The sequence below is a fragment of the Lytechinus variegatus genome, chromosome 3 (genome assembly GCF_018143015.1).
Source record: "Lytechinus variegatus isolate NC3 chromosome 3, Lvar_3.0, whole genome shotgun sequence".
Classification (NCBI taxonomy): Eukaryota; Metazoa; Echinodermata; class Echinoidea; order Temnopleuroida; family Toxopneustidae; genus Lytechinus; species Lytechinus variegatus.
The window spans coordinates 34,228,755-34,250,822 of NC_054742.1; the positions used below are offsets into that span (position 1 = coordinate 34,228,755).

The following is a 22,068-nucleotide window of genomic DNA, read 5'->3' on the forward strand; positions in this document are numbered from 1 at the left end:
TTGTTCTGCTGCTGTTACTTTTTAATATGATCTCTTTTAGCTCTATTCCTTCTTTAAGCAAAAACTAAAAAAATTCAACCGAAGTATGGGAGAGGGTATATTTTGTTAATCAAATCTTTTCATTGTGTGCTACAAATGTTATAGTGCTTTTTAACAGTGGCATGCAGATGGCTGGGGGCTCAGGGTGCCAAATTTTTTAATTATGTGTTCAAAATTCTCGATATTTTATTATATCTTAATAATGTTTTATTAAAAATATTTTAATAAAAAAGTGGAAATTTTTGCTTGCTCATTTCGCTCACTCACAAGTTTTTTATACCTTTTATTCGATCTGCCATATCTAGCTACTTCTACACCATTGTCATTGAAAGACATGAATCCTTTCCTGTTTGTTTTATCAAGCACATAATGTAATTAAACTTGGTCAAGGAATCAATACCCCCATGAAAATAGGATTCATGTTTTTTTAAAGGTACCATAACATAATTTGTTTCACATAATAAAAGGATTTGAATAATTACAAGTTTTCCCAATTAATAATGTAAATCTTCTTGCTTGGGTTGACAAAAAGTCTTATTTTCTTACTTATGAAGGAAAATTCAAAGGGAAAAGAAGTTTATATGAAAAAAAAATAATTCAAGTAAATAAATAAATTTGTAAATGAAATTTGATAGCATAATTCAAAAATCATGGCAAAGATAATGAAAAGGTTAAGAGGAAGTCTGCTGATTAGCAAGAAGTCTGATCATCAAAGTTCTCATCTCTACCATTTTGGCGCAAACCTGTTTTTTAATCCCTGACGAAAATTTCCCGTGTTCGCTCAAGCATGAACAGATTTTTTTTTTCATTTCGCATCTATTAACATCAAAATATAGATGTCATAGTTTGAAACAAATTTTGTACAGACTTTTCAAAACTGTCCTTTTTTATACACACTGTAGTGTTGAATTCGCATTCTACAATGTATTTGTGAAGATCTGTTACATATGTAGAAACATTTTGAATTTTGAATTTTTTTAACTACTTACCTTGCTAATGAATATTTTGGATCAAAAGATTTATAATATTCTGTAGCATTATAATTTCATGTGAACTACATGTTCATGTTACTACAGTATTTATTTTATTGTTACAAATAATCTTACTGTTATATTTACCACAAAAGGATACAGCATTAGACCAGAGTGTTTCACCGATACTAATAGTTAAGTGTAACTTCATGTTAGAAGGTACATTTTAAAATTGATACCCTTCTCTCATACCCCTTTCATGTTGCGCTTTTCACCGGCGAAGTTCCCCAGCGAGGGGGAAAGTGAACAGTATGAAAGGTACACAGGAGAACTTCACCGGTGAAGTTCGCCGGTGAAACTTTTCACCGGCGAACTTCGCCGGTGAAAAGGCCAGTATGAAAGCAAACCTGTGAACTTCTACTCGTTTAATGACGTTAGAGGTCAATTTTTCTCTCCCAAAGTCCCCTGTACCGAGATTCCGCGCGCGATAAGTTGCAAGCTCAGCTGAATGCTATGGCCAAGTAGATACCCTCGAACATAATTTTTTTACTAACAATATTTATTTAAGAGCACTTTTTACATGTATAAAATGCGTTAAAATATAAAAACAAGGTGATATTGTTTGTTTTTCTCGTAATACTTCCAAAATACGTTGTAATTAATTTTTTTTTATACCTTTTTGTAAAAGGTAAGAAGTAATGTTAACAATTTTCTTTTGTTTTGTTCTGCAAACGCCCGTTGACTTTCGCCGGGGAAGAAATGTCAGTGCGAAAGGTTAAATTTTTTTCTTCGCCGGAGAAGTGAGGAATGCGAGGCGGAGAACTTCGCCGGCGAAGTTCACTGGTGAAAAATGAAGAGGGCAGTATGAAAGGGGTATCAGTCAACAGAGTTGATTGATATACATGTATACTGTATGTTTATTGACTGTCTTTCTGTTTTCACGTTCTAATTTCACTCTACATCAAGAACTACACATACATACTGCATTTGTAAATGCTTCAAGGATGATTCTATTCATTCATGTATGAACTTGATTTCATCTGCATGAATACTTACTTTACTCTTGACCTTGGAATGCATTCTCAGGTATTCTATGCTCAATGTGATAAATCCACAATTCCTTTTATTTTATTTTTGATAATTTGATTGCTTGTTCTTTATTTTCCACTCCAAATGATTATTTTTTTGATTGCATTGTGTCATAAATCTTATCATATGATTCAGTCTTTTTAACACAATATATAATTTACAATACAACCATTTGGTCAGTTGAATTGATTTTGATGAAATCAATTATCCCATATATGTATGTTTGTGATATTTTACAGCAAACTATTGAGAAATTACAAAGGAAGATTCAAGCTTTAAATGTTCAACTTGGAGACTCATGGAATGGTAAGCATCAAGCTTTTATGTCAATAATTTTTGTCCAACTATGCCTTTTTTATGGGGGGGGGGTCATTTTTTTTATTGGATTTAATGGGAACAAGCTTCACATTTAAAGTAGTTTGTGATGTTTTTCCTTCATTAGAAGTATTAATTTGATAGTCAAAAAGGAAACGTGTCACAGAATATTTGAAATTTTGTTTAGAAATATATTTTTGGATTGAACTATTTTTCTTTGTAAAATTTGAGACTTAGTCTATCTTCTCAATATATAATTTGATGTTTAGACAGTGTGTAAGTAACAGTGCCATACCACCTAACAAATTTGCAATGCTTACTTCAAACGTGACCATATGTTCAGATTGCATCCATCTCTCTTGAATATAAAGGTACATCACCCATTATTGAAACGAAAATTGTTGATGTGAAATTATTGACCCTTTTTATTCAAGGTGCCATAACCCCCAAATATACATATCCCAATTTGATGCCTGAGTGTGCATATTATGAGTTTCCTAAAATGAAAAGGATGACCAAACATTTACAGAGATTTGTCATCAATGAAAAAAAAAAAATCTTTTGGGAGACATTGTGTACATTGTACTTATGATTTCCAATAAAATATATATTTTTAAAAAATTGTTTCTGTTCTACCAGATTCCCAGAAGCAATTTGAAAGTACCCTGCAGCAAGTGAATGAAGAGCACAGACAAGAACTAGAGAGCATAAGAGAAACTCTCCAGGCAAGGATAGATGAATTAGAGGTAATTATACACTCTTGCCAATCAGTTTTGTGTTGAGTGTTTCACAATTTTCATTACCATGAGAGGCCTAATTTTCTTTGCGGTTCAAAAACTTTTTTTCCAAGAAAGTATGTGCCATGATTTTGAGAACTGAAAAGTAACAAGAATGTTAATTGGTCATGAGGACGAATTAGGTGATCTGTCTCTGATTCTCATGATCACGAATACAATCGCCATGTTAATTCAGATCAATATGATCATCATGATGAAAACAGAACTTTTATAATGAAAAGATTATGTTGAATACTCTTGAAAAGGGGGAAATGAGAAAGTTGTGTGAAAAGTGTATACACATGGTACATGTTATATGAAAAAAAGGATTTAATCTCTTTCATTTTGCAATGTTTTAGGTTTTACATACCAATGGTCTTGAAGGACCATGTGCGAAATGGTGGAAAGAAAATAACAATTCTCATGTTCTTCCTTGGGCTCGAAATGACATGCCTCTATAAATTGCCATCTCTAGGATGATCCGCTTCTCAAAATGAAAAATAAATGAAATACCTAAAAAGAGTATGTCCAAACTACAACATATAAATAACTGGGCTAACATTGACCACATTACGTCAAACCCTTGTTTGAGAGACCCTGCGGTTGTATACCCCTGTGACAAAAACCTTGTTATACCGTTTTCATACTGAAGGCGAAGTGGAGTTACTCCGGATTGAGTTTATACGCTTGTACTGCAAACCGACTTTAAACCCCCTTTCATATTGGCAAGCACCGCAGCGGTGTATCCGCAGTCGTTGCCATAGTTTCCAAGCGAGTTCGCGCCATACGTGTGGCGAGATCATAGCGATAAGCGCATACCGCATTTCCGGTGCGGAGTAACTCCGTTTGTAACCCTCTTCTCGAAGTGGGTTGAGTACTCCGCTTTGAATCCAGATCGAACTAATCTCAGAATTTTCATATTGCCCTCCAAAGTGGAGTAACTCCTCCTGGACTCCGGACTAACTCCACTTCGGCTCTCACTATGAAAGGGGTATTAGAGGATCCAAGATATTTCATTCCCAAGGGCTATCAACACTGTATAACCTGATAATCCCTCTTATGTAACATTTCTCCTCCGCAGGCAAGCTGGAGGGTTAGACCATTAACAAAAGCTGTGATATAACGAAAGAGCAGCTCTGCCTGTAATAGGCCTTTTGGAATCATTGTATTTTATATTTAATCAACTTTTCAATGGTATATTGTGTTTTGAAATCCAATGTTACTTTGTTTTCAATTTGGTACAAAGAAAATTGGGCCCAAAATAAGGAAATTATTAAAGAGCATAAAAAGGATTGCATGTGCTGGTGGGCAGCAGAGTTTGATTGAATCGTCACACTGCGTATGCAATAGAGAAAGAGATGAAGAAAGAGAAAGAAAGAAGCTGTGGAAGGAAAGAAGAAAGAATAATATTTAAAGAAACAAAAAGAAAAGAAAAGGAAAAGTAAGAGGAAATGAAAGGAGAACAGAAACATAAAATGAGATAGGGAGAGATGATCCATGATATTTCATTCCCAATCACTATCAACCCTGTTGATGCGGAAGCACACGTCGTGACCTTTATATGACCTTTGATGACATGGACAGTTGACCCTTGACCTGAAGTTGATACGATGTATATATGGTTGATTTTTGATAATTGATAATGTGATATTACATAATGGCACCTCGATGATGTCACCATGACTGTTTTACCTTGAACTTGTTTCATACACATGACATGATAAGTCCCATAACTGAAAATATTTCGCAGAAAATTGATGAAGTAGTTTTGGAGATTTTGCGGGAACAAGAAAAGGGTGGAAAAATAATAATAAATAAAAAAGAAATTTCGTACAAAATTAATAGTTGACCTGACAATTGACGGATCAGCTAATAAATATTATTAAAACTGAATTACTGAAGGAAGAACCACAAGCAGTGTTATAGTTACAGTGGATGTCAGTGGTTTGCCCAACTGGCACAGAAGATTTCTGACCACCACTCATAATGAAAAACACCACTGACTTCAAATGAAAAGTGTAAAACCAGCTCCTTGCAATAAGGAATTGCACTTGGGTCCATTTTCATGTTAAATCTTGTTTTATTTGCATAATTTACATTAAACATCTTTGTATTTGATAACTATTAGATTATTTTCAATGATTTGCTAATGTCAGATTTTTATTAACATTGATGTTTCTTCAGTTTTGGCTTTAAGACCACAAATGAGCATGAAAAGAAGTGTGTAATGCTGTGAAATAGCGACCACCACTAAAGTGGGTCTAGCTTGAACACTGACCACAAGCATACAGATGAATAAAGATTAAGCAGTATAACTAGCAGTACAAATAATGCTGTAACCGATTTTTATTCCAATTCCCGATCCGATCCGATTTTCCCCTTTTTTCTACATTTTTCCGAACTCCGATTTTTGACCAGTGGGGAAAAAATCGGATCGGAAAAACCAAAACATAACATGACAAAAAAAACACGTGGCGACATGTTTGCCGTCAAAATGCGCTGGTGGTTTGTTTTGATCTCAGACAAAAGCGGTGGAAGGAAAAGAAGATAAAGGGGAAGAAAATTATGATTTGTTTTTATCTCCGATATTAGCGGAAAGGCAGGTGGAGAAGAAGATTATGATTTGTTTTGATCTCCGACATAATCGGGGAAGAACAAAACGATGATGATGATAATTGGTGATAATTTGTTTTGATCTCCGACAAAAATGGAGGAAGAAAAAATACGAAAAGACGATATGTTTTGATCTTAAGCGGAGGCAAATAAGATTTAGTTGAACACGCTGACATGCGCGGTAATATTTACGACCATCTGACTATACGTCCTCTAAGAGTTTACGATTACCTCCGCCATCACTACGATGTTGTAAAGAAGGTGAATATCATTGTTAACCACTCTGGATAATAATGCGTCCTTTTCGGGAGGTCATCCGACCTTTAAGAGTTTACGATTACCTCCGCCATCACTACGATGTTGTAGAGAAGGTGAAAATCATCTCTAACAACTTTGGATAATAGTGCGTCTTTTTCGGGAGGTCATCCGACCTTTAAGAGTTTACGATTACCTCCGCCATCACTACGATGTTGTAGAGAAGGTGAAAATCATCTCTAATAACTTTGGATAATAGTGCGTCTTTTTCGGGAGGTCATGCGACCTTTAAGAGTTTACGATTACCTCCGCCATCACTACGATGTTGTAGAGAAGGTGAATATCATGGTAAAGAACTCTGGATAATAATGCGTCTTTTTCGGGGGTCTTGCGACCTTTAAGAGTTTACGATTACCTCCCGCCATCACTACGATGTTGTAGAGAAGGTGAATATCATGGTAAACAACTCTGGATAATAATGCGTCCTTTTCGGGAGGTCATCCGACCTTTAAGAGTTTACGATTACCTCCGCCATCACTACGATGTTGTAGAGAAGGTGAAAATCATCTCTAACAACTTTGGATAATAATGCGTCTTTTTCGGGAGGTCAAGCGACCTTTAAGAGTTTACGATTACCTCCCGCCATCAGTACGATGTTGTAGAGAAGGTGAATATCATGGTAAACAACTCCAGATAATAATGCGTCTTTTTCGGGAGGTCTTGCGACCTTTATGAGATTACGATTACCTCCGCCATCACTACGATGTTGTAGAGAAGGTGAATATCACGGTAAACAACTCTTGATAATAATGCGTCTTTTCGGGAGGTCAAGCGACCTTTAAGAGTTTACGATTACCTCCGCCATCACTACGATGTTGTAGAGAAGGTGAATATCATGGTATACAACTCTGTATAATAATGCGTCCTTTTCGGGAGGTCATGCGACCTTTAAGAGTTTACGATTACCTCCGCCATCACTACGATGTTGTAGAGAAGGTGAATATCATGGTAAACAACTTTGGATAATAATGCGTCTTTTTCGGGAGGTCTTGCGACCTTTATGAAATTACGATTACCTCCGCCATCACTATGATGTTGTAGAGAAGGTGAATATCACGGTAAACAACTCTGGATAATAATGTGTCTTTTTCGGGAGGTCATGCGACCTTTAAGAGTTTACGATTACCTCCGCCATCACTACGATGTTGTAGAGAAGGTGAATATCATGGTTAACCACTCTGGATAATAATGCGTCTTTTTCGGGAGGTCATGCGACCTCTAAAAGTTCACGACGGACGCCGCCATCACCTCGATGTTGTAGAGAAGAGGCCAATCGTTGATCGGCGGTAGTGTCCGCGCTGGAACGTCATTATCTTATTTTCCTTCCTCCGATTATGTCGGAGATCAAAACAACTCATCATCTTCTTCCTCCGCTTTTGTCGGAGATAAAAACAAATTCTGCCATCAGTGTAGCGTGCCGCATTTGTCCACGCGCCGGCCACTTACAAATTTTAATGTATTATTTTTTTTTTAATATCTTCCGATCCGATATCCGAACCGATTCCGATTTTAGGAGCAAAACTTCCGAACCGAACTCCGATCCCGTAATTGCTCTAACTTACAACATTAAGTACAAATATTCCACGAAAACTGTAGTGTTTCGATGATGTTTGTGATCACCTAGAATAAGAAGAGATATGATAATTTACACAGTGTTTATGTTAAAGGGGAATAAAACCTTTGAAACAGATAAGCTTGTGTCCAGGGTCACGGTCCGCTACTGCTTGTGTCTAAAAAGAAAAATCAAAGAATAAGAACAAAGAAAATTCGAGAAAAATCGGACAAATAATGAGAAATTTATGAGCATTTGAATATTGCAATCACTAATGCCATGGAGATCCTCCCATTGGCAATGCAACAAGGATGTGTGATGTCACATCTGAACAGCTTTCCCTTTGATGGACTATAAAATGCCCCAAAAATGTCTCTTGTTGCCTTTTCTGATGACAATACAAACTCTTTATCCATGATGTATTCTTTAAAAACCTGTGACATGCCCTCCTTTAGAAAGAACACATGATTTACTGATAGATGTGATAAAAGAGGCAGTTTAAATGAAATACATGTATATACTAAAGTAGTGGGGAGAGTTGTTCACAAGTGACATCACACATCTTTGTCGCATTGCCAATTTGAGAATCTCCATAGCATTAGTGATCGCAATATTCAAATGCTCATAACCTTCTCATTATTTGTTCGATTTTTCTCACACTTTCGTTGTTCTGTTTCCACACAAGCTATCTTGTACCGAAGGTTTTATTCTCCTTTAAGTTTGTTGTCAGTCAATCTGTCTGACTGATATCATGCAATAATGGCTCAACTTACATTATGTGCAAGGATTGTGAAATGTGAAAGTAAATGATAAATGTAAAAAAAAAAATAAAAGCACACCTGCTGTTTCCTTGCCTACAGCATATTATTATCATACATGTAGATAACATATGCATATGCGCCAAACACTAACCTGCGGTACCATGTTGTGTAGTGCCATCTCACGTCCACTTAAGTACAAACCAATTCAGTACATGGTGTGCGTGCACTTCCCATACCTCTTCCTGAAAACAAAAACATATCGACATTTATATTTTACAACTTTCAAACTTGAAAAATGCCAGTGGTGGATACAGAGATTTGCTAAATGGGAAAAAGACATAAAAGACAAAAGATTTCACTGAGAAAGTTGAAAAACATGATTATTTTTTTTCATACCCTGGGGTGCCATTTATGTCATATTATCTTGCATGAAGAAGGTAATTATATTTTAGTAGTGGTGAATTTTAGTGTTAGGTATAGGCTTTGTTTGGTGTTATGTAAATTTTACAAGGACAAGCATGCACTTAAAATGTCAATTGCATTTAGTTATATATGATTATAGTGAATTGTTTACATTTTTATATTGCAAGATGCTATGATTATATGCAATTATATACAGTAATTACATTTTAGCTGTAGGTGAATTACAATTCTTATAACAGTCCATAAAATGTTTGGTTTTATTTCACTTCATCAATAACCAATTTGTATTGAAATTATTTACAGAAATTTCTAATCTTTCTATTAAGTACAAATAAAGGATTTTGATATCTGGTTTCCGTTTATCAACTTTGCTCTTTTTTATCTTCATAATTTGTTTTTGTGCATGCATGAAGTTCTGTCTTGATTCAGAAGAAAACATTGTTAGTTCTGAAATATCAATTTCCTGTAGTAAGATTCTGAAGAGCATGTTTTCTTCTAAACTTTTATTGTGCAATTTGTGAAAGGAGCTTGCAATATTCTACTTCTTTATCAAGGAGAGAGGAAGGAGATGTTGTAACAGGAAACAAATAAATACTAAGATCTTTTCATTTGATAGAAAAATAGAGAATAAAGAATAACAAGAAATTTGATGTGGGAGATAAAAGAGAGAGAAAGAGCAGCAGTATTGAGAGACCCCCAGGGTGGTGGGTTACCAGGCTTGGGTTAGGAGGTCACCTGACTTGACACTTGGTGGTTTGGGACACCATGGCAACTTACAACAAAAGCAACCAATGAGAAATGGCAATACTAAAAAAAGTCAAAACAACCTGTCAGTGCCTGTCAAATGTAAAAAAAAATGATCGTCCTGGCAAACAGATGATGTTGAAATCCGTTCCTCACTTCTTTGGATGTTCTCAAATTGTTATGTCTGTGTTATAGGTGTCTACCAACAATTCAAATCCATAAGGCACAAGCCACTTCATTGTTACTTTGCTCGATGTGTGGTATCACTTGTCATGGGCAGAATTGATTTTTCATGCTTCAGTGCTTGCTGCATTATATTTTTATAGAAATGGTTATGTGGAGCTTTGTTAATTGTGATAGAAAACTGTATTCAGGTTCCTATATCAACTGCAACTTATTTTGTTCTGAGTTATTGTGCCTCGGGTAAATCTGGGAGTGAGAACAAAATCCAAATCAATTTTCGGAAGGATGTCAAATCAATCTGCAAACTGCTTCAATCAAGAGGGAAAGATAATGCTGTCAGCATCTTGTATTAAACCTTATCTTTATTATTTATTCATGTACCCACTTGTCATAAATTGGACCCTGAGCTCATTAAAGCAACATTCAGCGTTACAGGTTTTAATAATGATAAATTCTTTCTAGTTTATCTCCTTTTTTTCTGGATTAACAAGGGTGTACAGCATTCTCTGTGTGCTCGCCCATAATTTATTGACTCCAGACGACTTTGATGACTGAACATCATTGGATTTTTAAAACTGTTTTGATATTTTTTTGCTGTTTGTTTTGTGGATATTTTTTTTTGGTTGGAAAAGAGAAACTTTTCTGGTGTAAACTAATTCAATCCACCGTTGCCTAATTTGGAAGTGATAAGGTTATTACTCAAAATGTCTGTAGCAGTAGAACTTCAAGAACTGTTGTTTTCAATATCAAAAACACAGGTTTGTTTATTTATTTTACCATGAGTAGTACCTGTTTGAATGAACAGTATTTAAAAAATATTTCTGATTTAAATTGTTAAAATTATCTGAATTGTTGGCTCTATTAGCAGATTAACTTCATGTCTTTTTACACCATTTTCTAAATCTCGGAATACTATTGAATACATGTTTTCATTTCACCAATTAAAAATCATGTTATTTTAGATTTGGAGTCTAATTATGAAATTCATGTAATTGCCGCTTCCCAATGTTTTTTTGCTTGGTATTATACATGTATGCCTAAGGTGTTGAAGGGTGTGATATACACATAAAAATGTAAATTCGGTTTTTCATGTAATGAAGTAATCTTTTTTAAACCTTTCTCTATTTATTCTATTTATGGCAATTGTTACTGATAATTATATTTTAAAAAAATGTTCTTTCATGTGCGATCTGAAATTTGAAAACTGTGTTCTCTGTTTTGTTTCCCTTCCCCTGTCATCAGGAAGAGGCATTAAATCAACCAAAGGGCTGGGCATCGGACTCAGAAGACGAAAGGGACCTTACTAAAAGTTTGAGCAGAACCTCTGGGGTGAGATAAAACTGTATGATTTTTTTCTGGGCATCATTTAGCCTGTATACCTCCATCCGTACATGTAATTATTTTGTTGTCTATTCAGGTTTAAGTGTACAAGAAGTCATGTAATGTTAAGGGGAATAGAAAACATGGGGGTGTGCATCAACTGGTATCGTTGTTTTCATTATTTTCTGCAAAGCACCAGGATTAACTTATATGTAAATTAGTTATACATGTAAGTTCTGATATTGAAAGTTTAAGCCCTACAGTTCCAACATGTATGAAAAACTGTAAATGGGTAACTTGCTGCTTACATACTTGTATGCTCCCCTTCCTACCTTGCTACAATTTTCCATGATTAAAGTGTATCAGAGATGCCAAATGTTTCTGTCTCACTGTATTTCATAATGTTTTTTCTAAAAAAATATTTTGCAGGTTTCATGATATTACTTAAATACTTATCTGCAAAATTGTTTGATACATTATTCATTGCAAAGAAGTTCGAAAAATGCTTCAAAATCCATAAAAATAGTGCAATTTTGTTAAGTTTGGCATTCCTGGTTTTTAAAGAAAAATTTTTATTTTCCAAAATGCTAGTTCTGTGTTTTTTTTCAATGACATTTAGTAACGCAAAAATTAGATCCCATAAAAGACAGAATCTTTTTATAGAACCCAATATACTGCTTACAGGTTGGATCCATATTTTCCACTGATGCAAGACTTTGTTTCATTTCTCTCATTTATGGGCGATTCCATGCTAGAAAAATCAGCTATGTTCAATCGCCCTTATATGTAGTAGTGTTCTTTCATGCTTGATTGTATCACTCTTTTGCCATGAAATTACGCTTTTTGTCTCGCCCACCAGAGGTGAAGGCGAGACTTACATGTAGGGATCTAAATGTCATCCATCGTCCGTCCGTCGTTCGTCCGTCACAAACCTGTAATGACATATAACTCAACAATCGCAAGTCAACGTTAAAGTTTACATGCAAGACTCTCTTATGACACCTAACTCCACAACCGTAAGTCGCTTTTCAACCAAACTTGGATGGTAGATGGACTTGGGTGACCTGCATGTTTGCTGCAGTCGGAGGTCACATGGTAAGGTCAAACGTCATTTTCAGGTCAACGTTAAAGTTTATGTGCAAGACTATCTTTTGACACCTAACTCCGCAACCGTAAGTCGCTTTTCAACCAAACTTGGATGGTAGATGAACTTGGGGGACCTGCATGTTTGCTGCAGTCGGAGGTCACATGGTAAGGTCAAACGTCATTTTCAGGTCAATGTTAAAGTTTACGTGCAAGACTCTCTTATGACACCTAACTCCGCAACCATAAGTCGCATTTCAACCAAACTTGGATGGTAGATGAACTTGGGGGACCTGCATGTTATTCTGCAGTCGGAGGTCACATGGTAAGGTCAAAGGTCATTTTCATGTCAACGTTACAGTTTACATGCAAGACTCTTATGACACCTAACTCCGCAACCATAAGTCGCATTTCAACCAAACTTGGATGGTAGATGAACTTGGGGGACCTGCATATTATTCTGCAGTCGGAGGTCACATGGTAAGGACAAAGGTCATTTTCATGTCAACGTTAACGTTTACCTGCAAGACTCTGTTATGACAGCTAACTCCGCAACCATAAGTTGCATTTCAACCAAACTTGGATGGTAGATGAACTTGGGGGACCTGCATGTTATTCTGCAGTCGGAGGTCACATGGTAAGGTCAAAGGTCATTTTCAGGTCAACGTTAAAGTTTACATGCAAGACTCTCTTATGACACCAAACTCTGCAACCGTATGTCGCTTTTCAACCAAACTTGGAAGATATATAGACTTGGGGGATGTGCATGTTATGCTGCAGTCGGAGGTCACATGGTTAGGTCAAAGGTCATTTTGAGGTCAACGTTAAAGTTTACATGCAAGACTCTCTTATGACACCTAACTCCGCAACCGTAAGTTACTTTTCAACAAAACTTGGATGGTAGATGTACTTATGCGACCTGCATGTTATGCTGCAGTTGGAGGTCACATGGTAAGGTCAAAGGTCATTTTAGGATAACATTAAAGTTTACGTGCAAGGCTCTTTTATGACACCTCACTCTGTAACCGTAAGTCACTCTTCAACCAAACTTGGAAGATATTTAGACTTGGGGGATGTGCATGACAAGTGTTATTCCATCCCAGTCATTTCACTATGAAGTTTCGATATAATTCTCTTGCGTGCCCTGGCAAATCACAATATTTCTGGTTATTTTCATATGTGGGCGAGACACAAAATTGCTTTTGCCTTGTTTCATGAAAGTATATTTTAATTGTGTTATTTCCAATTTTAATGACATTTCTAGGGCTTCTAGATTAGTGGTGTAGATGGCTTCATATGTAATCAGGCAATCATATAGAAATTTAAGGGACAAGTCCACCCCAACAAAAAGTTGATTTGAATAAAAGAGAAAAATCAAAGAAACATAACACTGAAAATTTCATATTTAAATTTTAAAGTTTTACTTAATTTCACAAAATAGTTATATGTACATCCTGGTGGGTATGCAAATGAGGAGACTGATGACCTCATCCACTCACTATTTCTTTTGTATTTTATGATATGAAATAAGGATTATTTTATTTTTCTTCTCGTCAAGAGAAACAACGATTAATTCCTCCCTGAACATCGTTTAATATATGATTCAGTCAAGTTGGTCCTCATTGTCAAATTTATAAAAAATAAAATATTGTATAATTCAAACAATAAAAAACAAAAGAAATAGTGAGTGAGGGATATCATCAACTTTCTCATTTGAGTTGTGCATATCACAGTTTTGTGAAAAATAAGCGAAACTTTAAAGTGTCATAACTTCCTTATTTTACATCCGATTTTGATGAAATTTTCAGCGTTTTGCTGGTTGATTTTTCTCTATTTATTCAAGTCAACATTTCTCTGGGGTAGACTTGACCTTTAACTATCTTGCTATATTCTTCATTTTTGTGCATGCCATACATCCTTTCTTCTCTACCCTGTCTCCATTGTGTCTGTAGTATTTAGACCACGGTCCTGAGTTTGAGATGACGGAGGTGGCGAGTAATGTCACCTCTCTGTCCCAGCCCAGAGAACCGGGCTGGGATCTAGATACACTTGGGGATGATGTAAGTTTTACAAAAAAGCAAGTCCAAAGAAAAAATATGAGTGTTTGCCTCACCTTTGTATTTAGCCATGATTTCATTTATTCACAACAAGGTTTGTTGATCACCTGATTTGCTGTGTCCTTAATTACATATACTTATAAACTTAATTGATTAATTCAATTTACAAAGAGGGTGGTAACATTTATATAAGAAGATATTTCTGAATCAAAGGTTCAATAGGCAGAAATGCATTTCAGAGATGTACAAGTAATTACTTAGTAGGCTGAATGAAAATTACTACATGACCTTGCAAAATGACTAATTGAATTGTGATGCTAATTCTTCTTTTAAAAATGTCTCTGTGAAATATTATTAACATACATGTACATGTAGGCTTTTGGGAATGGGCCTTGTTTCTCAACAGATATATTTAGAACCAATGAGAAATTTCAACATGATTTGTATGAAAAATTTACTGGTTATTGGTTATTGGTGAATCATAGTATTCATAGTATACATTGTAGTCGATAGTGTGATCACTTTGAATTATTAGAATTATTACCCTGGACATTCATGGGGGCAGGGGGGGGGGGGGGTAACAACCAGCTTTAATGTTATTGTCATTAAGACCTTTTGGCAGTTGTAAATATTCTTACCATGATAAGGCTCTTGAATCTAAGTAACAGACTTTGCTTAGAGGAAATATACCGTGAACTATAGCATATTTTTTTGAATTTCAAGATGATCACTACTTCTACTAGGCAATGCTCTCAAATTTCATTCCTCTGTAAAGATGTTCATTTTTTACATGTATGTTTAATTGACTTCCCTGCAGCATATTTTAGGGCATAATGTAATCAAGAACCTCCAATACCATGGTCATGGATGGCCAACTGATAGAACTTGATTCTCCCTCATTAGCTTTGGATATTTCTGTGACCCTTTCAATTTTTCCAGTTTGCGCTGGAATATACATGTAGATATGTGCCCTCGATAGGAAATTGGTCTTGCCTTTAGAGTTATGAAATTTACAGTCTGATATTTGACTTTGTCATGCTATTTTTTGTTAGATATTGAAATGAAATCTAATCTCATGTAATATTACTAACACGTGATTGTGTATTTAATCTACTTTTCATTGGTACAACTCCAATATTTGTACAAATACATGTAATAACACATGTTAGAATATCATTTTTTTTTTAAAGACGCATATAAATTGCAAGATAATTTACCCAAACTACTACTATACCATTACTACTAATATACCATTATATATTTTAAGAAACACTGAATTATATGTTAGAAAAAATAGAAATATGACAAAACATGAGATCTAATGTCATAATTTTTAAGCACCATGCAATGTATTGGGATGTAATGCAAATCTCCTGATGTGCAGAATGTGATGCTAGTCCTAAAATATTCTTCTTAATGCCAGGAGAGGGCGGTATTTGTAATCCAGTGGTCACTATATGTCTGATTCCACTATCTCTTTTAGCATTTGCAATATGAATGAAAATCTAGTCAGCACTTGATTGCCAAGAATAAATCGAATACTAACCCAGGTTCAGGCTGAACAAGAGATTGAGTCTGGAGAGAGATACTTACTGTATGCTCATAATTAATATAAAGCTGATTTTCTGATAAATTTATTGTGGATTGATAAGGAATGAATGGCACTTATTTCTATAAAATTGTCAAACTCAGCAAAAAGTATCTTGAAGATACTTCTTGGTTTTACATTTCTGAGTGGTTCTTAGGTTTCAATGTCATCTCTACAGTGGTATAAACTATGAAAAAAATGTAGTTTCTACCATTATAATGCTAGTAGGTCTGTGGACTCACACACATTCACATTTCACTTCACTCTTTTTCTGCAAAATATGGTTGTGAAAATTATGAGTTGAACTGAAAGAGATATTATATAAAGACATGCTTCAAACCTTACCCTGAAGAGTTGGATATATCACTTATTCATATTTGTGTGTATTCACCTTCCATCCAAACAATCATTCATTGTTTTGCTGTTCTCGCACATATCATCACCATCCACCCATCTCATTTTGTTATAGGTCCTGTGTAAAAAAAATCTCATGCAGGTCCAGGTAACAATTTTCCTTGTAGTGCATCACAATTTCCTTGATGAAGACTTCTATACATATTATGCAAATTATGTTGAAGATTTCAATAGTACTATACTGATTTGTTTGTTTATGACCAATGATGCTAATCAAATTTGGTAAGCAAAAGTTAGCAATGCATGAAAAACAATAGTATGCATCATATAATCCTATGCAATACAAGATCGTATTGAACTGAAATCTGACAAATATCCCATAGGCTTCTGTACAAAAGTTGTTGTTCAATATACTTTATTGAACAGTCTAATGGGCATGTGCGAATGCATAAAAATTATAACCAGCACAACAATCAATGCAATATAATGCACAATAGAGAGCATAGTGATACTACATGATAAAGAGCTGAATATATTCATACTTCTAATCAAACTGATCTTATGAGACCTGGGAAGCATTTCATGAAAGGACCTGTTGGACGTTTTATCCGACAAGTCCCATTTTATCTGACAGTTACTATAGTAACAATGCCACTCTGCCAATCAGAATCAAGGAAAGTTGTCAGATCTGACAAACTGTCTGACAAAAAATGATCTATGACGTCAATGATGGAATAATGCACTATTCCATCAATGAGGTCACGGAATAGTAACTTTTCTTCAGTGGGCGTTTCATTGTCAACATCATCACAAAATAGTGAGAATACGTTTGGTCACATGATGCTATTTAACCAATCAGCATACTTGATTTTATTTTTGTAGGATATAATAATGATTATATTGGATTGCTTTATTTCATGGAATACCAGAAATATTCTACTCGTTGGGACCAATATTGCACTATATTGCGCTCATCCTCAATTTGTGCAATATTGGTCCTAACTCTTGGAATATTTCTGAAGAGCATTTCATGAAAGGACTTGTCATACGTTTTATCCGACAAGTCCCATTTTATCCGACAGTTTGCATATTAACAGTGTTTTTCAGCCAATCAGAATTAAAGTAAGCTGTCAAATATGACAGCTTGTCAGATAAAAATGTTGATGAAATGGACCCCTGGTATCCTATTCTGAACCATCAATGTCAAAGAATTACCTAGTCTGAAGAATTTTCTTAAAAACAAACAAAGATGACAATAATTAATTTGATGAATAATGAAATAAATAATGTACATCTAATGTCTACATTTATTGTACATCAGTGGTTTTGGTGATGATAACAATAACATTTATTTAGAAATTTATAACACAATTAACAACATTGACAAAGATGGCTATAATAATATGATAATAAAGAGATTTGATATGATAACAATCCATATATCAATTATGATTTTTTTAATTTTTTTTTTTTGGGGGGGTAAAATTATCACGAAGATGGTGAGATACTCAGAATGAGTGGGCATGTGTCATTACTTTTAATAACTTATGGCTATATTCATACAAGTAGATTAACTACATATAATTTTAGCATTTCATTGTAATTAATACTAGCATTATATTGTGTAATTATAACAGTTTCATTTTAATCTATAATAACCATGGAAACTCTAACTCATCTCTGAATATATACATGTACATGTAAAAGGAATAATAGTTACTTCAAATAACTAGGCTACATTTTTATCCAGTGAAAAATAATTCATGCATACCACTGGTATTCCAATTATTTGTTTCTTATTTTGCAGTAGAATACTTCAATAAAAGTTCTTTTTAAAAGTATACAAATTATAAATGAATTAACATATTTGCCTCATGAAATTCCTTGTTTACAGTGATGAAGCTAAGAGCATTTTTCACTTTTTATTTGAAAAAAATTCTAAAAAAGTTTGAATATGTGGTGAAATATCAATTGATTGGATTTATCAAGAAAGTTTGCATATTATGGATTGTTTGCTGTCTTGCCAAAATTGGTGCATTTTTTTTTTAATTCGATGAGTAGAGCCTACTGATTTTACAATATAAGAAAGTGTCTCCAAGAAAGCATGAAAAAATTAAACTGAATACTTTTGGATTAAAAAAAATTTAAAATCCTCTTCTGCACAAATTTTCTGTAAGTACTGGTAAAGAGAGAGAGAGAGAAAAAAAATGTATATGTATGTATATACAAGAAAGTGTTAGGTTTGATATACTTGGATTTACATGTACTTTTTGCTGTAAATTTGTTTCTGCATATTTGTATCCTTTTTTGTTTGGCTTTAGTGCAATGAAATTCTGAAATTGCTAAAGAGCATACAAAGTTGTAGATTCAATCTGAATAATCTTAACTACTTGTTTGTTGAAAAGTGTTCACCAAGAAATGGTGGTCTTTCAGGAGCCTATGTGCAAATAAGACCCAGTTATGCTTAACATTGTTTTTGTTAATGCTAACCATTTTTTTTGGGGGGGGGATTTACATTCAATCATATCCATATAGTACATTAACAAGTACTTAATCACTGTATATTTATCAGTGATGGAACTATATTTGTCTCACCTGCATAGCAGGAGGGAAACAATAGGCACCACTTTTCTGACGCTGGCGGTTGTTGGCAACATTGAAATCTTAACCAAAATGTCATGACACCTTTGAAAGTTCATGGATCTGTTTCATGAATTTAAGGGGAAAGAAAAGGGTAATCGAGTATCACTGACTGTGTTTTGGTAATATTGAAATTTTATCCAAGATTAAGTTTTTGAAATGTGATAATAACTTTGAAGGTAGGGATCTAATTTGTGAAACTTGAAGATAAGGATGATCAATTATCACTGATCTTCTTGCGTTAGTTTCAGCTCTCAAAGTCAAAGGTCCTTTGAGGTCATCAAACTTAAAATTTCATGATCAAATTAATGGCTGTTTTTGGTGAAAAATGATTCATTTTTGATATTCTTTTCAAAGTCAGCACTGCCGCTACATCGAATCACATATTGGAGGTTAGACTGCCTGAGGCATTCCACTTGTAATTTCCAAATCAACAAATGGATGTCATCTGACAGACAGTTACATGTAGCAACCTGTTTTTAAAATGATTTTTTTTTCTGTGATAGTTAAAATATTTGACTCAATCTAAACAAACCAGTTTGTAAACCATTTCTCTTCTCCTATCAGTTTTTAGCTTATTAAAGGTTTTTAGTATTGTGTCAACAGTTAATGTAAGCTGATTTTTTCTCCAGTCTTAGCACTAAATTGAAAGTTGGTGCTAAGACTGACTATATTACATTTCTTTGAGTAATTTACGCTCTCCACTTTACCTGGAGCGACATTTACATGTATGTTCTGATCACCAGCACCATCACTGCACTTGAAATAAAGGTAAGACATGTATACTGGATATTCAGCGTAAATTACAGTGTTTGACCAACTACCCCAATCTTTTATTTTCACAGAGAGAAATCAAGAGTGGCCTTTCAAGTAGACAACCTTCATCTATAAGAAAACAGGTAAAAAGAGAATCTTTAAAGAGCCTTTCAAAGAAAGCTATGGTTTCTAAAATATTGATTAGATGTTCATTCAAGGTTATCAGTAAGCCACAGTGGATAGCTTGATCTGCTTGCTTTTTCTTGTGGTTAATCCATGCCTGATGTTGGCAACCACAGGATTGAATTATTGAGCTATTAGCTTTGTCAAGGAATTTTAGATAAAATGGATAACAGTAAACACATTTCTTTTGAACCATGTGCATAGCTGACAACAGGACATATGTCAGGCATGCCGTAGAAACAAAATCTTCTTTGCAGATGGCTAGACAACTGCTCATTTGGATAGGGAAATGTTTTATAATCGTTTATGTTTGCAAGCAGGGGTCTTGTGATACGTATAGATGGTTACTGATTTGACATTTTAATAATTTCATGAATATTCAAACCACTGCTGCAAATGCATTTTCAATTTTCCTTTCCGCAAGCCGCTGGAAGAGTGTCACAATCTTGATTTGAACACCATAAAATTATTAACTTTTTGGCAATTACATGTACAACTCTAATAGTGCATTTTTTTTGGCCCAATAACAGTTTTAGTATATCAGGTTTTCCAAATGAAAAAACAATCTGAGCTACAATGGTCATCATTATTTTTCTGTACAAACTCAAGGGATATAAACTGCCAAACAATGATGCAGAGGCATTAGACTTATTAACAAAAAATGACGAGAATGCCACCTCCAAATAATTTTCTTGAAGTTAATGCATAATAATCTGTCAAGAATTGCTCTCACAAACTTGTTACATCATTTAATAGGACTGATGATAATAAAGCACAATCTTGCATGTAGCTATACTTAATACATATAAGGGAAGACGGGGTAAGTTATGACACTCTTTGCATTTTGCATGTTAGAATTGATATGAATAATAATATTGTAGAAATAAGTACCTTGCCTTTAAATTTGATTCTTGGGAAACATTTTTCACCTATATATATAACTTTCTACCCCCATACTGAAATTCATTGTGACCTTTGAAAAAAAGATGTCAAATGGCTCAACTTGCCCCATATATGGGGTAAGTTGTGCCACCTTCTGGGGTAAGTTGAGCCACAAAAACTATGTACAAAATGTATGCGGGAAGAAGCAGCATGTCAACTTTTTATTTCAAGTCTTTTCACTTGCTAATTCTCTATAAATGCTAACATCCTCTAAAAGTAAAAAAAACTGTCATGTGAATTTACACCTTTATGCCTGCATATCAAGGCTTTTCAAGTTTTTTTTTTATTTTCATTCTTATTACCATAAGAATTACCATGGCTCAACTTGCCCCATGTTGGCTGGCTCAAAGTACCCCAGTCCGAACTTAATGCAATATTTTCACATCCACACATTTCTTATGCATCCATCATTTAAAAGACTATGACAAGAATGAAGATCCATACCTGGACTAACAATATTTTTCTTATTTCTTTATTATATTTAAATACGTGTGTGGGTAAAAAGCACTCTATTTTACACTCTTTTTTACGTTTTTGGCTAAAATTTATATTTTTCCGTCTAAAAAAGTGCTTTTTGTTTCAAAGTCAAAAACAATATGGTTGGGTAAAGGTTATGTAATGGGTCATCAATACATGACACCACCACAATGTCTGACTCATTCATTATTGGCTTGGGGGTGGTGGCTCAACTTGCCCCGCCTTCCCCTCCATGTTAGTCTTGACATTTTGAAATCCTGAAGATGTCATCACATTTTCTGTATAACTTTGGACATGTTTTTTAGATCAAAATGTATATGGGAATATGTCTTACCATTTCTGATTGAGGTCTTGGTTATAGAAGTAGTTGTATTTTAAAACAACTCTTTTTTAAATGAATTGGCAATAATTTTTATCGTTTCATAGGAACTACAAAGCAGACAGTCAACAGATGCAGCCATTAAACCAACACCACCTGGAACACCCAAAAACTTAGATCCCCCAAAGCCAAAGAACATAAATAAAGGTGATAAAGGCAAACGATGAATTAATATGCAATGAGATTAACATTTCTGAAGTGATTTTATTTTTTTACAATATCGCTTGTCTAATACAACTAGAATTGCTGTTTTTGTGCATGACCATTACTTTTAATGACTACACAACAAATTTGTGAATATAGTAATTCCTTAACATGATAGTGAGTTTAATAAAAAAAAAATGATATCTGTACCTACTAAATATTTGCTTTATGCAGTACTATCTTGTGGCCATGTTCACATTTTTTAAAAATAGAAATTGCTTTAAAATCAATTTCTCCCAATATCAAAGTTCATATTAATATTATTGAAAAGAAACAGTCAAAGATGACAGTGTGTATATTCCTT

At 34.4% G+C, this 22,068-nt stretch overlaps 1 protein-coding gene across 10 annotated transcripts in view; it reads left to right on the forward strand.

Annotated features, from left to right (window-relative positions):
• LOC121410846 (interaptin-like) overlaps positions 1-22,068 on the forward strand; it is a 113,202-nt gene that overhangs the window by 29,576 nt on the left and 61,558 nt on the right. For 8 of the 10 annotated variants that reach the window (XM_041603169.1, XM_041603171.1, XM_041603176.1 and 5 more), the window contains 6 exons: positions 2,339-2,405; positions 3,054-3,160; positions 11,024-11,110; positions 14,137-14,244; positions 19,669-19,722; positions 21,608-21,707. In XM_041603169.1, coding sequence (XP_041459103.1) covers positions 2,339-2,405; positions 3,054-3,160; positions 11,024-11,110; positions 14,137-14,244; positions 19,669-19,722; positions 21,608-21,707 — 523 coding nt within the window. Of the gene's footprint in view, positions 1-2,338; positions 2,406-3,053; positions 3,161-9,854; positions 10,217-11,023; positions 11,111-14,136; positions 14,245-19,668; positions 19,723-21,607; positions 21,708-22,068 lie in introns of those variants that run through there. The other 2 variants (XM_041603172.1, XM_041603178.1) reach the window with 2 other exon arrangements.